The 16,867-nt window shown below is 41.4% G+C and overlaps 1 protein-coding gene across 1 annotated transcript; it reads right to left on the reverse strand.

Annotated features, from left to right (window-relative positions):
* Nucleotides 1-322: 322 nt before the first annotated feature.
* On the reverse strand, nt 323-4,564 carry LOC109882350 (forkhead box protein I1c-like). Its single transcript, XM_031828221.1, has 2 exons — nt 3,923-4,564; nt 323-1,663 (listed from the first exon to the last, which is right to left on the reverse strand). The coding sequence occupies exons 1-2, from the start codon at nt 4,503-4,505 to the stop codon at nt 1,020-1,022; spliced, it is 1,227 nt and encodes a 408-aa protein (XP_031684081.1). The 5' UTR covers nt 4,506-4,564; the 3' UTR covers nt 323-1,019.
* Between the last annotated feature and the right edge of the window lie 12,303 nt (nt 4,565-16,867).

The raw sequence follows: 16,867 nt of genomic DNA on the forward strand, positions 1-16,867 counted from the left end.
ATGAATGGACTGGTCTGTCTCTGTCCTGTGAAGGCCATATGAATGGACTGGTCTGTCTCTGTCCTGTGAAGACAGTATGAATGGACTGGTCTGTCTCTGTCCTGTGAAGACCGTATGAATGGACTGGTCTGTCTCTGTCCTGTGAAGGCCATATGGTCTGTCATATGAATGGACTTGTCTGTCTTGTGAAGACAATATGAATGGACTGGTCTGTCTCTGTCCTGTGAAGGCCATATGAATTGACTGGTCTGTCTCTGTCCTGTGAAGGCCATGTGAATTGACTGGTCTGTCTCTGTCCTGTGAAGGCCATATGAATGGTCTGTCTCTGTCCTGTGAAGGCCATGTGAATTGACTGGTCTGTCTCTGTCCTGTGTAGGCCATATGAATGGTCTGTCTCTGTCCTGTGAAGGCCATATGAATGGACTGGTCTGTCCTGTGAAGGCCATATTTTGTATGTCTCTGTCCTGTGAAGGCCATATGAATGGACTGGTCTGTCTCTGTCCTGTGAAAGCCATATGAATTGACTGGTCTGTCTCTGTCCTGTGAAGGCCATATGAATGGACTGGTCTGTCTCTGTCCTGTGAAGGCCATATGAATGGTCTCTGTCCTGTGAAGGCCATGTGAATTGACTGGTCTGTCTCTGTCCTGTGTAGGCCATATGAATGGTCTGTCTCTGTCCTGTGAAGGCCATGTGAATTGACTGGTCTGTCTCTGTCCTGTGTAGGCCATATGAATGGTCTGTCTCTGTCCTGTGAAGGCCATATGAATGGACTGGTCTGTCCTGTGAAGGCCATATGAATGGACTGGTCTGTCCTGTGAAGGCCATATGAATGGACTGGTCTGTCTCTGTCCTGTGAAGGTCATATGAATGGACTTGTCTGTCTCTGTCCTGTGAAGTCCATATGTATTGACTGGTTTGCCAAGCCCTCTGATATGGCTGACCACCTAGACCTGTCGTAGCCCCTTGCTATAAGTCCGTGACTATACACTATATGCTATATGTGGCTATACGTCAGTGACTATACGTCTGTGCCCTCTCGGGGGTATAAGATATTGTTGACACTAAAGCTGTTATAGAAGTGGCTGTTCAACTGTCCTGCCTGCCCCCCTCCACTGAATGTGTTGTAGTACAGTCCTCTGTTGAAGGGAGACAGGCTGTCTGCTGGGTGGCCGTGGCCCCCGAGGCCCGCCTCTGAGAGTCCCGGGCTGTGACTGTCCTGGCCTGGGGTGGGGGTGTGGGGTGTGTGGTTGTGGTATGGGCTGCTATGGAGGGCTGTAATGTTCCTATTGGTCAGCTCGTTGACCAGCCCCAGAGAGCTAGTCTGTCTGCTGGAGGGACCAGAGGAGAGAGGAACGGAGGCCCCTAGAGGCCCGGAGCCCAGCCCAGCCATACTGCTGAAGAAGTTATTAAAACACGGAGTGCCACCGGACGCCAGGCCCGGGGGGGGGGGGCTCTTGTGACCCTCACTGACCACCTCCATGTCTGGGGAGGCGGGGCCTAGGAGCTGGGGGCTGTCTAAGGTCTTGATGGGTGGGGCTGCTCGGCCGTCCTCTGTTTTGGTGCTGTTAGTGGAGTCGGAGCGGCGCTTCCTCTTCCTCCTGAAGTTCCCGTTGTCAAACATCTTCTCACAGTTAGGATCCAACGTCCAGTAGTTCCCTTTACCTGGAACATAAATAATAGAAACTTTAGCATTATTATATAGTATTTATATATTAATAAGACATTATTATACAGTATTTATATATTAATAAGACAGGATTACATAGTATATATATATTAATAAGACATTATTATATAGTATTTATATATTAATAAGACATTATTATATAGTATTTATATATTAATACATTATTAATATATACACATTAGTAATATGTACATATCCAATGAAGAACTGGAGGGAGATGTGCTCATCCTAAAATGAGAAAACTAATGCTGGGATAAAAAAACATTACAGGATCAAATAAATGAGGCCCGCATACAGAATGAAGACTTGTGTGAAATAATAAAGGAATAAAGCCCTATGAACAGCAATATTCCATGTGCGGGCCACTCATTCCATGTGCGGGCCACTCATTCCATGTGCGGGCCACTCATCCCATGTGCGGGCCACTCATTCCATGTGCGGGCCACTCATTCCATGTGCGGGCCACTCATTCCATGTGCGGGCCACTCATTCCATGTGCGGGCCACTCATTCCATGTGCGGGCCACTCATTCCATGTGGGGGCCACTCATTCCATGTGCGGGCCACTCATTCCATGTGCGGGCCACTCATTCCATGTGGGGGCCACTCATTCCATGTGGGGGCCACTCATTCCATGTGCGGGCCACTTTATACGTACAAATCCACATAATGTTGTAGTAGTTTAGTATTGTGCACATTATCACAAACAGTGATGTGATGCACCTAATACTCTGGCTTTGGAATGATACACTGATGAGGAAATCAATGTCTAGGTAGCTATTAATTTGAATGAGTTTGGGGTTAAAATTGTGTCATTCCCTAGAATATGGGTGCTCCGCTCTGCCCTTCCAGGATTAGGATATCAAACCTTTTATCTATAAACTGCCATGGTAGGAAACTGAAGGCCCACTCAGTATGGACACGAAGCATCTAATAACAAGCTAACTGTTATGTTGTAATCCATAAAGTTTCTTACACTAAACTTTATAGTAATGTTAAACGCATTTACGGTAACAAAATGTACCTTTATTTACAGTAATTTACAGGTAACTGGCTGCCAGTAAATTATCGTAAAAACAATAGGATTTTTTTTACAGTGTATTATAACAAACTTTTGGGGCAATCTAATATTGACCACATAGTCCTAATCTAATCTCTAGAATAATATATATTCTAATCTATGGAATGACCAAATAGTCCTAATCTAATCTCTAGAATAATATATATTCTAATCTCTAGAATGACCTCATAGTTCTAATCTAATCTACAAAATAATATATATTCTAATCTCTAGAATGACCTCATAGTTCTAATCTAATCTACAAAATAATATATATTCTAATCTCTAGAATGACCTCATAGTTCTAATCTAATCTACAAAATAATATATATTCTAATCTCTAGAATGACCTCATAGTTCTAATCTAATCTACATAATAATATATATTCTAATCTCTAGAATGACCTCATAGTTCTAATCGAATCTACAAAATAATATATATTCTAATCTCTAGAATGACCTCATAGTTCTAATCTAATCTACATAATAATATATATTCTAATCTCTAGAATGACCTCATAGTTCTAATCTAATCTACAAAATAATATATATTCTAATCTCTAGAATGACCTCATAGTTCTAATCTAATCTACATAATAATATATATTCTAATCTCTAGAATGACCTCATAGTTATTTCTATGTCCCATGCTAAAGAAGCAAAGGCCAGTCAATATATTAGATATATTACATTTGACTCATCTCAAGTCTATGGGACACTGCTGATAACAATTCCTAGATTTAATATGCACAATGATAAGCATTATAGTCTTCAAAATAAAGGAAACAAATTAATGGATAAAATTAACAATTATCAGCATATGGTTTGAATAACCCTTTATTTTATCGAACTGATTTGAACTGACATGATAGCCTGCAACCACCCTTAGCGGGAGTTGTTTATAAGGGAATTAGCTAATTCAACCTATCTTCTTTTCCCGTTGAAAACCAGATGTGGGAACTCCCACTCAGGCGTTTTGTTTTACGCCTCCTACGTTAGTTTAGCAACAGGCCTACACCAATTTGTTCAATCGGTTTTAGGCCCAAACTTTTACACGTGTTTTTATAGGATTTCTAACCGACAGCTGAATCACATAGCCTACCTGACTAATTAAAATCAATCTACAAATGGCCCTAGATGTTACAAAGATAAAATAGAACAGGATGGGATAATACCTGGGTCGTCCTCATCGCGGGGGACCTTTTTAAAGCAGTCGTTGAGTGACAGGTTGTGTCGGATAGAGTTCTGCCACCCCGCCTTGCTCTTCTTGTAGAACGGGAAGTTATCCGCGACATACTGGTAGATCTGACTCAGGGTCAACTTCTTTTCGTGTGCGTTCTGGATCGCCATGGCGATGAGCGCAGAGTAAGAGTATGGAGGACGGACCAGCTTTAGCAACTCTTCCTGACTGGCGATGGACAGCCAACCCAGGTCCGGACCCCCGAACCCGGGAGAGTTGGTAAGGAACTGCCGCTGGGTACCGTAGGAAGGTGGCATAAAGGATGCTGTGTTGTTTCCGTGCAGGTAGGGGGTGGAGGAGTTCACGGGGGGGCCGTTCAACCACAGGGATGACGCGTAATCTCCCAGGCCGTATCCAGACGGTCTCTGTGCACTCTGGAGTCCAGGCTGGTGGTACATGCTGAAGTTATCGCAGTAGACAGCCATCTCCGGCGGCTCCTGGGTGCTCTTGGGCTGGGGTTGGAGAGAGCTTGCTGTTGAAGACGAGGTGTGGTGTACTGAAGGGTCGATGGAGTTCATGCTCCACTCGGGAGGACAACCCCAACGGAATTAGAACACAACAGTAACGGTTCAAACGGACGACCTGATCCCAAGCGCGCAACGTCAGCAACAAGTGCCAGAATCCAAAATCTGAGTTTTAATTTTATAACTTCAGACCGACAGTTTCTCATCCAGACACTAGATCATCTCTAACAGCCAATAGACACTCACTAACTGGTTGGGGGTGTGGCCATTGAATTTAGTTGAGAATTGACAGGCAGAGGTGTGAAATAATAACTTCTCTATGTTTCATACTAACGGCAACATAAAACCCGACAGAAAGTGTTTACTTGAAATGTAATATTAATACAACAATTGAGTTTGTGAATTATTAAAATTTGCGCCAGTAGATAGGTCTAATAAAAAAAAATACTTCCCACTTCCCCCTACTGTTCTCCAAAGGCTTTTAATATATCATATATTTTTTAAATTATGGTTGTTATAGTTACTACCGTAAATACTATTATTATTATTAGAATATACATTGACATATTAATAGTTTCTAATGATATGTATTCAATGCTAGTAAATTAGCTTTTTTAGGGTTGGGGGTAAATGGTTGGGAGTAAATGGGAGATTAATGGGCCTATCTAATAAATATAAGGTAGCATATCTCTGTCTAAGACATTATTATATTATTATATAAGGTAGCATATCTCTGTCTAAATCATGATTATATTATTATATAAGGTAACATATCTCTGTCTAAATCATGATTATATTATTATATAAGGTAGCATATCTCTGTGGAAGACATGATTATATTATTATATAAGGTAGCATATCTCTGTCTAAGACATGATTATATTATTATATAAGGTAACATATCTCTGTCTAAATCATGATTATATTATTATATAAGGTAACATATCTCTGTCTAAATCATGATTATATTATTATATAAGGTAACATATCTCTGTCTAAATCATGATTATATTATTATATAAGGTAGCATATCTCTGTCTAAATCATGATTATATTATTATATAAGGTAACATATCTCTGTCTAAATCATGATTATATTATTATATAAGGTAACATATCTCTGTCTAAATCATGATTATATTATTATATAAGGTAACATATCTCTGTCTAAATCATGATTATATTATTATATAAGGTAGCATATCTCTGTCTAAATCATGATTATATTATTATATAAGGTAGCATATCTCTGTCTAAATCATGATTATATTATTATATAAGGTAGCATATCTCTGTCTAAATCATGATTATATTATTATATAAGGTAGCATATCTCTGTCTAAATCATGATTATATTATTATATAAGGTAGCATATCTCTGTCTAAGACATGATTATATTATTATATAAGGTAGCATATCTCTGTCTAAATCATGATTATATTATTATATAAGGTAGCATATCTCTGTCTAAATCATGATTATATTATTATATAAGGTAGCATATCTCTGTCTAAGACATGATTATATTATTATATAAGGTAGCATATCTCTGTCTAAATCATGATTATTGTTATCCATAATATTATGAATGTCATCCTTATTATTAGCAGTAGTAATATTGGTAACAGCAGAAGCCTAGATTCCCATTAGGACTATTATAATGAGTAGCCTGCAAGTAGTAGTCCTATTCATTATTATATTAATTTCACTGGGCTTATGACAATAACTTATAAGAATAATAATATTAATAATTATTATATTTATACAAATATTTCTTATTTCATTATTCAATTAGATTTGCTTTGTGTGTGTGTGTGTGCGTGCGTGTGTGTGTGTGTGACTATACAAGTGTGTGGCCTAAACTAAGATGTGGGTGTATAATGCTATCAGCCTGTTGCCTCAGACTATCTATAAAATTAGAAAATACTTTAAATCTGATTTTATTGAATACTGGATAAGACATAATAAACAATGTGACCACATTCCTGTGTCAATTGAGTAATAACCCTCATTAATCATAAACTAATAATCCAAACAATGGAAAACAACAAAAACTGTTGATGTAGTGTAGCTCTTGTCCAGTTTCTAAAATAGCTTTTCTTCTTGTATAACAAGATCACATGAACAACTCTATGTGATGATCGATCATCATGTTCATATAGATGAGATAAAAAAAAAGAAACCAACTGCCTTGGAATCGTAAAAAGCAGCATGCTATTTTAACACACCTACCAGTACAATCTCCTTCAGAAACACTGCTTGCAAATGACACCCCTCCATCACACAAGGTTCAGGTTTGGAAAAATGTCATGTAATCCTATCAAATTCATAGACCTGCCCTACAAGCTCAGACTCTTTTTGTATCCCGCAATTTATAATATTGGCAAAGAATATTGGCCATTTTTTATTTAATCCTTTGTTGTTCACGTTTTAGGACGCTGCAAGTAATACATGTCGTATTACTTGCAGCGTCCTAAAACGTGAACGACAAACTCCTCTGATGGAGTTTCTCGTTCAAACTCCTCTGATGGCCTACACCATCCGTGGGGCTATAGCGTCCTCTACTGTAGACAGACTGATATTGGAGAAATGCGACAGTGACGCATCATGCAGTGTACGTGATAGCCACACGATGGCGACAAACGTCCGTGTTCCACTGGAGGAATTCATGAAACATGAAATGAGATGAAAAATGAAATGTTTTGCCAAAAATGACATACCCAAATCTAACTGCCTGTTGCTCAGGCCCTGAAGCAAGAATATGCATATTCCTGGTACCATTTGAAAGGAAAAACGTTGAAGTTTATGGAAATGTGAAAGGAATGTAGTAGAATATAACACAATGGATCTGGTCAAATATAATAGGACGAAAAAACCAACTGTTCTTTTGTACCATCATCTTTGAAATGCAAGAGAAAGGCCCTATGTATTATTCAAGCCCAGGTGCAATTTAGATTTTGGCCACTGTGCATTTACATTGTGCGTATTGAGACTCTTTTATAAAACACTGAAGAGGAGTGTGATATTCCTGGTAACATGAAATATTGTTTTAACCAGTTTTCATCTCTCCTTAAATGACATTTTTGGGGAAAAAAGCTAACTTGGCTCCTTCATTCATTGAATCAGTTGGCTCATTAATCCATCACAAAGCTCACTAATATTGCAAACTTTAATTACTTTTTCATTGGCAAGATAAGGCAAGATGTTTACTAACGACATGCCACTGACTTTGAGTAAAGCCAGAGTGTCTATGTATGTGGATGACTCAACACTATACATGTCAGCTACTACATACATTGAAATGACTGCAACACTCAACAAAGAGCTGCAGTTAGTTTCAGAGTGGTAAGTTAGGCCTAAATATGTCTAAAACTAAAAGCATTGTATTTGGGACAAAACACTCACTAAACCCTCAACCTCAACTAAATAATGTGGAAATTGAGCAAGTTAAGGTGACTAAACTGCTTGGAGTAACCCTGGATTGTAAACATGGTTAAAACATATTGATGAAGTAGTAGCTAAAATGGGGAGATGTCTGTCTATAATAAAGCGATGCTCTGCCTTCTTAACAACACTATCAGCAAGTCAGGTCCTACAGGCCCTAGTTTCTACCTTCTTAACAGCACTATAAACAAGGCAGGTCCTACAGGTCCTAGTTTATACCTTCTTAACACTATCAACAAGGCAGGTCCTACAGGCCCTAGTTTCTACCTTCTTAACAACACTATCAACAAGGCAGGTCCTACAGGCCCTAGTTTTGTCGCACCCTGACTACTGTTCAGTCATGTGGTCAGGTGCCACAAAAAATGACTTAGAAAAATTGCAATTGGCTCAGAACAGGGCAGCACGGCTGGCCCTTGGATGTACACAGAGAGCTAATATTAATAATATGCAAGACATGCCACCAGAGGTCTCTTCACAGTCCCCAAGTCCAGAACAGACTATGGGAGGCACACAGTACTACCAAGAGCTATGACTACATGGAACTCTATTCCACATCAAGTAACTGATGCAAGCAGTAAAATGATATTTAAAAAAAGAGATTAAAAAACACTATTTTATTTTTTTATTTCACCTTTATTTAACCAGGTAGGCCAGTTTAGAACAAGTTCTCATTTGCAACTGCGACCTGGCCAAGATAAAGCGTAGCAATTCGACACATACAACAACACAGAGTTACACATGGAATAAACAAAACATACAGTCAATAATACAGTAGAACAAAAGAAAACAAAAAGTCTATATACAGTGAGTGCAAATGAGGTAAGTTAACGAAATAAATAGGCCATGGTGGCGAAGTAATTACAATATAGCAATTAAAACACTGGAATGGTAGATCGGCAGAAGATGAATGTGCAGGTAGAGATACTGGGGTGCAAAGGAGCAAAATAAATAAATACCAGTATGGGGATGAGGTAGGTAGATAGATGGGCTGTTTACAGATAGGCTAAGTACAGGTGCAGTGATCTGTAAAATGCTCTGACAGCTGGTGCTTAAAGCTCGTGAGGGAGATGTGAGTCTCCAGCTCCAGAGATTTTTGCAATTCGTTCCAGTCATGGGCAGCAGAGAACTGGAAGGAAAGACGACCAAAGGAGGAATTGGCTTTGGGGGTGACCAGTGAGATATACCTGCTGGAGAGCGTGCTACGAGTGGGTGCTGCTATGGTGACCAGTGAGCTGAGATAAGGTGGGGCTTTATCTAGCAGAGACTTGTAGATAACCTGTAGCCAGTGGGTTTGGCGACGAGTATGAAGCGAGGGCCAACCAACGAGAGCATACAGGTCACAATGGTGGGTAGTGTATGGGGCTTTGGTGACAAAACGGATGGCACTGTGATAGACTGCATCCAGTTTGAGTAGAGTGTTGGAGGCTATTTTATAGATGACATCACCAAAGTCGAGGATCGGTAGGATGGTCAGTTTTACGAGGGTATGTTTGGCAGCATGAGTGAAGGATGCTTTGTTGCGATATAGGAAGCCGATTCTAGATTTAATTTTGGATTGGAGATGCTTAATGTGAGTCTGGAAGGAGAGTTTACAGTCTAACCAGACACCCTGGTATTTGTAGTTGTCCAGTCAGAGCCGTCCAGAGTAGTGATGCGAGCAGGGGCGGGCAGCGATCGATTGAAAAGCATGCATTTAGTTTTACTTGCGTTTAAGAGCAGTTGGAGGCCACGGAAGGAGAGTTGTATGGCATTGAAGCTTGTCTGGAGGTTAGTTAACACACTGTCCAAGGAGGGGCCAGAAATATACAGAATGGTGTCGTCTGCATAGAGGTGGATCAGAGAATCACCAGCAGCAAGAGCAACATCATTGATGTATACAGAAAAGAGAGTCAGCCCGAGATTTGAACCCTGTGGCACACCCATAGAGACTGTCAGAGGTCCAGACAATAGGCCCTCCGATTTGACACACTGAACTCTATCAGAGAAGTAGTTAGTAAACCAGGCGAGGCAATCATTTGAGAAACCAAGGCTGTCGAGTCTGCCAATAAGAATGTTGTGATTGACAGTCGAAAGCCTTGGCCAGCTTGATGAATACGGCTGCACAGTAATGTCTCTTATCGATGGCGGTTATGATGTTGTTTAGGACCTTGAGCGTGGCTGAGGTGCACCCATGACCAGCTCTGAAACCAGATTGCATAGCGTAGAAGGTATGGTGGGATTCGAAATGGTCAGTAATCTGTTTGTTAACTTGGCTTTCAAAGACCTTAAAAGACAAGGTAGGATAGATATAGGTCTGTGGCAGTTTGGGTCTAGAGTGTCACACCCTTTGAAGAGGGGGATGACCGCGGCAGATTTCCAATCTTTGGGAATCTCAGATGATACGAAAGAGAGGTTGAACAGGCTAGTAATAGGGGTTGCAACAATTTCGGCAGATAATTTTAGAAAGAGAGGGTCCAGATTGTCTAGCCCGGCTGATTTGTAGGGGGTCCCGATTTTGCAGCTCTTTCAGAACACCGGCTATCTGGATTTGGGTAAAGGAGAAATGGTGGGGGCTTTGGCGGGTTGCTGTGGACGGTGCCGGGCAGTTGACCGGGATAGGGGTAGCGATGTGGAAAGCATGGCCAGCCGTAGAGAAATGGTTATTGAAATTCTCAATTATAGCGGATTTATCGGTGGTGACACTGTTTCCTAGCCTCAGAGCAGTGGGCAGCTGGGAGGAGGTGCTCTTATTCTCCATGGACTTTACAGTGTCCCAGAACTTTTTGGAGTTCGTACAACAGGATGCAAATTTCTGTTTGAAAAAGCTTGCCTTAGCTTTTCTAACTGCCTGTGTATATTTGTTCCTAACTTCCCTGAAAAGTTCCACATCACGGGGGCTATTCGATGCTAATGCAGAACGCCACAGGATGTTTTTGTGCTGGTCAAGGGCAGACCGGTCTGGCGTGAACCAAGGACTATATCTATTCCTAGTTCTACATTTTTTGAGAGGGGCATGCTTCTTTAAGATGGTGAGGAAGGCACTTTTAAAGAATAGCCAGGCATCATCTACTGACGGGATGAGGTCAATGTCATTCCCGGATACCCCGGCCAGGTCGATTAGAAAGGCCTGCTCGCAGAAGTGTTTCAGGGAGCGTTTGACGGTGATGAGGGGTGGTCGTTTGGTCGCAGACCCATTACGAATGCAGGCAATGAGGCAGTGATCGCTGAGATCTTGATTGAAAACAGCAGAGGTGTATTTGGCGGGCAAATTCGTTAGGATGACATCTATGAGGGTGCCTGTGTTTACTGATTTGGGGTTGTACCTGGTAGGTTCATTGATAATTTGTGTGATATTGAGGGCATCAAGCTTAGTTTGTAGGATGGCCAGGGTGTTAAGCATGTCCCAGTTTAGGTCACCTAGTGGCACGAGCTCAGAAGATAGATGGGGGGCAATCATTTCACATATAGTATCGAGGGCACAGCTGGGGGCAGAGGGAAGTCTATAGCAAGCGGCAACAGTGAGAGACTTGTTTCTGGAAAGGTGAATTTTTAGAAGTAGAAGCTCGAATTGTTTGGTACAGACCTGGATAGTAATACAGAACTCTGCAGGCTATCTTTGCAGTAGATTGCAACACCGCCCCCTTTGGCAGTTCTATCTAGGCGGAAAATGTTGGTTAGCAATAGAGATTTCAGGGTTTTTGGTGGTTTTCCGAAGGCTTCGAATATTAACATGCATGAAACCAAGGCTTTTACGTTTACAGAAGTCAACAAATGAGAGCACCTGGGGGATGAGTGGAGGCACTGCAGGACCTGGATTAACCTCCACATCACCAGAGGAACAGAGGAGAAGTAGGATAAGGGTACGGCTAAAGGCTATACGAACTGGCCGTCTAGCACGTTCAGAACAGAGAGTAAAAGGGGCAGGTTTCTGGGCACGATAGCATAGATTCAAGGCATAGCGTACAGACAAAGGTAAGGTAGGATGTGAGTACATTGGAGGTAAACCTAGGCATTGAGTAATGAAGAGAGAGATATAGTCTCTAGAGATGTTTAAACCAGGTGATGTCATCGCATATGTAGAAGGTGGAACAACATGGTTGGTTAAGGCATATTGAGCAGGGCTAGAGGCTCTACAGTGCAATAAGACAGTAATCACTAACCAGGACAGTAATGGACAAGGCATATTGATATTAGAGAGAGGCATGCGTAGCCAAGTGAACATATGGGTCCAGTGAGTGGTTGGGATGGCTGGGGACACGGCGATTCAGACAGTTAGCAGGCTAACAAGCTAACAGTTAGTAGGCAGGAGCTAAACAAGCTAGCAGCTAGTAGACCAGGGCAAGCCAGCAGTTTGCAGGCCGGGTTAGCAAGCAAGCAGTTAGCATGGGCTAGCAGTTAGTAGACCAGGGCAAGCTAGCAGTTAGCAGACCGGGCAGGCAAGCTAGCAGTTAGCAGACCGGGTTAGCAAGCAAGCAGTTAGCAAGGGCTAGCAGTTAGCAGACCGGGTTAGCAAGCTAGCAGTTAGCAGACCAGGGCCCGGCAGTTTAGCCGTTAGCAGACCGGGTTAGCAAGCAAGCAGATAGCAGGGGCTAGAAAGTTAGCCTTTGGGGGGGGGGGGGGGGGGGTAAGTCTGTTTTTGCCTCTTCGTGCGGTGACGTCGATAGACCAGTCGTGGAATTAGTAGGGTTCCAAGTAGCTCTAGGTAGCTAGCAGGCCAATATTGTAGCCCAGGAGTATGCTTCGGTGGTAGCACAGGAGCCCTGGCCGGGCTAGCTTCAAGCTAAATTGATGCTTGCTCTGGGATGGAAACGCTAGCCAGGAGTAGTCATCCGGGATTGTGGTTAGCTAGTTGTGAAGATCCAGATGAAAATGTTCAGTTTGCGGTAGGAATCCGGGGATAAAAATAACAGGTCAGTTATGCTCTGGTTAGAGTCACGTTGTTCGAACTGGCGAGAGCTTTCCGAGCTGAAGGTTAGCTGATGACCGCTAGCAATGGTTTGCTGACTGATATCTGGTAGTTAGCTGGCTAGCTTTAGTTGAAGGATTCCAGATCCGAAGCAAATATCAGGGAAATGACCGGACCAAAAGTGCAGCGTGTTGAGGGTACATTTTCTCTTAATGTTATAAATGTCACCAACAAAACACGACCGTGACGCTTACTAGGGCTATACAGGCCACTAACACAGATAACTACCCACAACTAAGATGGCAAAACAGGCTGCCTAAGTATGATTCCCAATCAGAGACAACGATAGACAGCTGCCTCTGATTGGAACCACTCTTGGCCAAACACACAGAAATAAAAAACATAGAATGCCCACCCCACAATCGACCCTGACCTAACCAAATAGAGAAATATAATGGCTCTCTAAGGTCAGGGTGTGACAGCATAAGCACTCCTTTCTCATATAGATCCCCTACTGCATGCAGGCCTTGTCTAAGCCATACCTCCCAGATAAATGAATGTGTTCCTATGTAAACCGATGGGTTGTGCCATACGGAAGAATAAAATCCAAACATCTAATGCATCTTAACCCATACCTCTTGGGAATGTTGTAGGATTGGGTTAGCCTCTTCAGTTGACTCTCTGAATACTTTTTTTGTGATAATGCCTCAGTAGGCTTAAACAGGGCTGTGATAGACCTCTCAATCTGAGTCAATCCCAAATGGGAATCATAATTGTCCCAGTGTCTGGCCAATTTGGCTACTTCAAATTATATGTTGTATAGTTCTACTTTGGGTAATGCTAGTCCTCCTTTATCCATTGGAGCATATAACAGGTTCACAATTTTTCTGTTTTTTTCCCCATCTTAAATAGTAAGGGAGAAATGGCCACAGGGAGCATCATGGACACATAATTAAACTGTGGGGTCACAACCATTTTAACAGTATTTATTTTACCCCATAAAGTAAGATTAAGCAACCTCCATTTATCAAGAGTATTCTTTATTTTTTGTAGTAGTGGCATCATATTAATTTGCACGACATTCTGTAGTTTGTTGCTCAATTTCATACCCAGTTATTTCATCCCTGATGGTACTTCTGTAATTAAGTAATTGCAACAGGAGGACAGAATTTGGATACAGGCATAGCCAATTAATCTTATAACCAGATATCTGTGAGAACATGTCAATTGTGTTCAAAACCAAAGAGATTGTTGTGGCCGGTTCCCTTAATAAGTAACAATATATTGTCAGCATATTATGCTGACAAGTTATGCTCTCTGGCACCTCCCATCACTCCTTTGATTCCTGAATCAGCTCTGATTGCTGCTGCCAAGGGCTCGAAAATACAGTAAAAAGTAGAGGTGAGAGAGGACTACCCTGCTGGGTTCCCCTCAACAGATTTTTAAAAAGGAAGAGATCATACCATTTGTGAGGACCGCTGCTCTTGGATTGGAGTATAATACCTTAACCCACTTGATAAATCCACCTTACAATCAACTCCAATTAAACTGAAAGGGTGAAAACTCCCTGGGTCAGTGGGGTCTCTATCCTTATTGAGAATTCATGAGATGAGTGCCTTATTAAGTGTAGCTGCTCCAGTTCCAGATCTCCTGCGTACACAGTTCCAGGTATTGATAAAGGAGTTAATACATCACAATTCCTGTTACAGGACTCAACTGGAGAGCTGTCTAATCCTGGTGACTTTCTAGACTTAATTTAGGTGATGGCTGTTCTTATCTCAGATTCTAGTATAGGTATAGCAGAGATGGGTGATAACAGGAGAACTTTAATATCCATCCTGGCCCAAAGGCACAGGAGAGCAGAGATGGGTGATAACAGGAGAACTTTAATATCCACCCTGGCCCAAAGGCACAGGAGAGCAGAGATGGGTGGTAACAGCTTTAATATCCACCCTGGCCCAAAGGCACAGGAGAGCAGAGATGGGTGATAACAGCTTTAATATACACCCTGGCCCAAAGGCACAGGCGAGGCAGCACAAAGCACAACCACGGTAACATGAAGCGGATTAAACAAAACAAACAAACCTAGGTTATAAACAAACCTAGCGCAAGTCAGCCTGTAGCGTAACACCCTACACACAGAACAATTCCACACACAGACATGGGGAAACAGAGGGTAATATACATTTAGTCTGATGAGGGAATGTAAACCAGGTGTGCGGGAAAACAAGACAATACAAATGGAAAATGAAAGGTGGAGTGGCGATGGCTATAAGACCGGTGACGTCGACCGCCGGTCTCTCTCCTTGCCCGAACAAGGAGAGGGACCGACTTCGGCGGAGGTCGTGACATCCAGGTGACTTTCCATACTTCATTTAGGTGATGGCTGTTGTCTCAGATTTTAGTAACAGAGCATCAACCTGGGAAGCCTAATAATCCTGGTGAGGGCTGTTCTTATCTCAGATTTTAGTATAGTAGCATCCACCTGGGTAGCTGTCTAATCCTGGTGAATGCTGTTCTTATCTCAGATTTTAGTATAGTAGCATCCACCTGGGTAGCTGTCTAATCCTGGTGAGGGCTGTTCTTATCTCAGATTTTAGTATAGTAGCATCCACCTCCTGTATTTGGCCCTCCGAAGCTATATCGTATAAAGAATGGCATTACATTTTGTAAGGGAACACCCCCCTGAAATGGACAAAAAATTAATGGGAAGTCATTGGCACTGGACAAACCATATACACGGTGTCCAATACCACTCAATTCGGCGTCGTTTCGTTCAAAGTTGATTGCAAATGCCATATGGCAAATGCCAGGTGTAACACTTTAAAAATCCAACAGGTGGCGAGCGCACTCCGCCGTGGTTTTTGATATTGCAAATGCAACAAAAGTCAACATCCAAAAGCAACATTTTGAAAATGTGAAAAAAAAATCAAAAACTTATCACCCCCTTAATTAAAAAAGTGCTTTCTGGACCGTTTTTCGAAATTCTTTCGATTTTTTTTGTCAATTACACATGTGTAAGAATTGTATGAATATACTTTTGTCAATTTTATTATCATAATTCTTTTTAAATGTTTTACCTGCGCATATGTTTTGTCCATTTGCAATATGATTTCATAGGAAGTCAAAAGTCAAAAGTCAAAAATAGCAGTAATTTTGAAAAAACTTCACACACCCGTAAAAAAGTGCTTTCTGGACCGTTTTTTGAAATTCTTCGGAATTTTGTGTCAATTACACACGTTTAAGAACTGTATCAACATACTTTAGTCATATTTTATCATAAAAATAAAAAATAAAATATAAACTTGTGCATAAGACATATGTTTTGTCCATTTGCAATATGATTTCATAGGAAGTCAAAAGTTAAAGTCAAAAGTCACATTTTTTTGGCCAAATGCCATAAGAAATGTCCAAATGCAATATGAAAGATTTGAAAATGCTAAATCAGGATGTTATGTCCTTTTGCAATTTACCATCACGAATTTGACATGCTCAAAAATACTGCAGAAATGCAAAATTGACTGGCCTGATGAACACAGGATGGCCGGGCAGTGATAGTTGCTCCTTTCCATCACTCGTTGTGTTGATTTCATCATGTCCATTTGGTGATGTTTTTTTCACTATTGAATCATATTGCAAATGCACGTGCATTTAAAGGCACTTCCGGGTGGCACAGTAAGCTATAAGTAAACACATGTCTTGATTGAGATAGACTCTAACAGAATCCTGAGTTTTAAGTTTTTAAGTTAAGAATTGACTGATCTACACAGGGTTGAATGCAGTGATTTTCATAATGACAGGTTATGTGTTTCAAAACACTTTTAGGGTGAATTGAATCACTTCCGGTTGCTCCAGGAAGCTTAGAATCAACACAGGTAGACCTCATAGTGGCCTGATGGACTGTCTTCGTAGACAGGTTCATAAGGCATTCATAACCCACATAGGCTTCAGGTTGAATTTAGGGGTGCAGGCAATGTATTCCTATGGGGAGAGAAGTCATTGTAATCTGTGAGAACAAAAAACCCTGTTTTACTGTTAAGGGTTAATGCCACATGGTCAATGTTAGGCTTGCACGGATCGGGAGGA

Source organism: Oncorhynchus kisutch, linkage group LG7, assembly GCF_002021735.2.
Source record: "Oncorhynchus kisutch isolate 150728-3 linkage group LG7, Okis_V2, whole genome shotgun sequence".
NCBI lineage: Eukaryota > Metazoa > Chordata > Actinopteri > Salmoniformes > Salmonidae > Oncorhynchus > Oncorhynchus kisutch.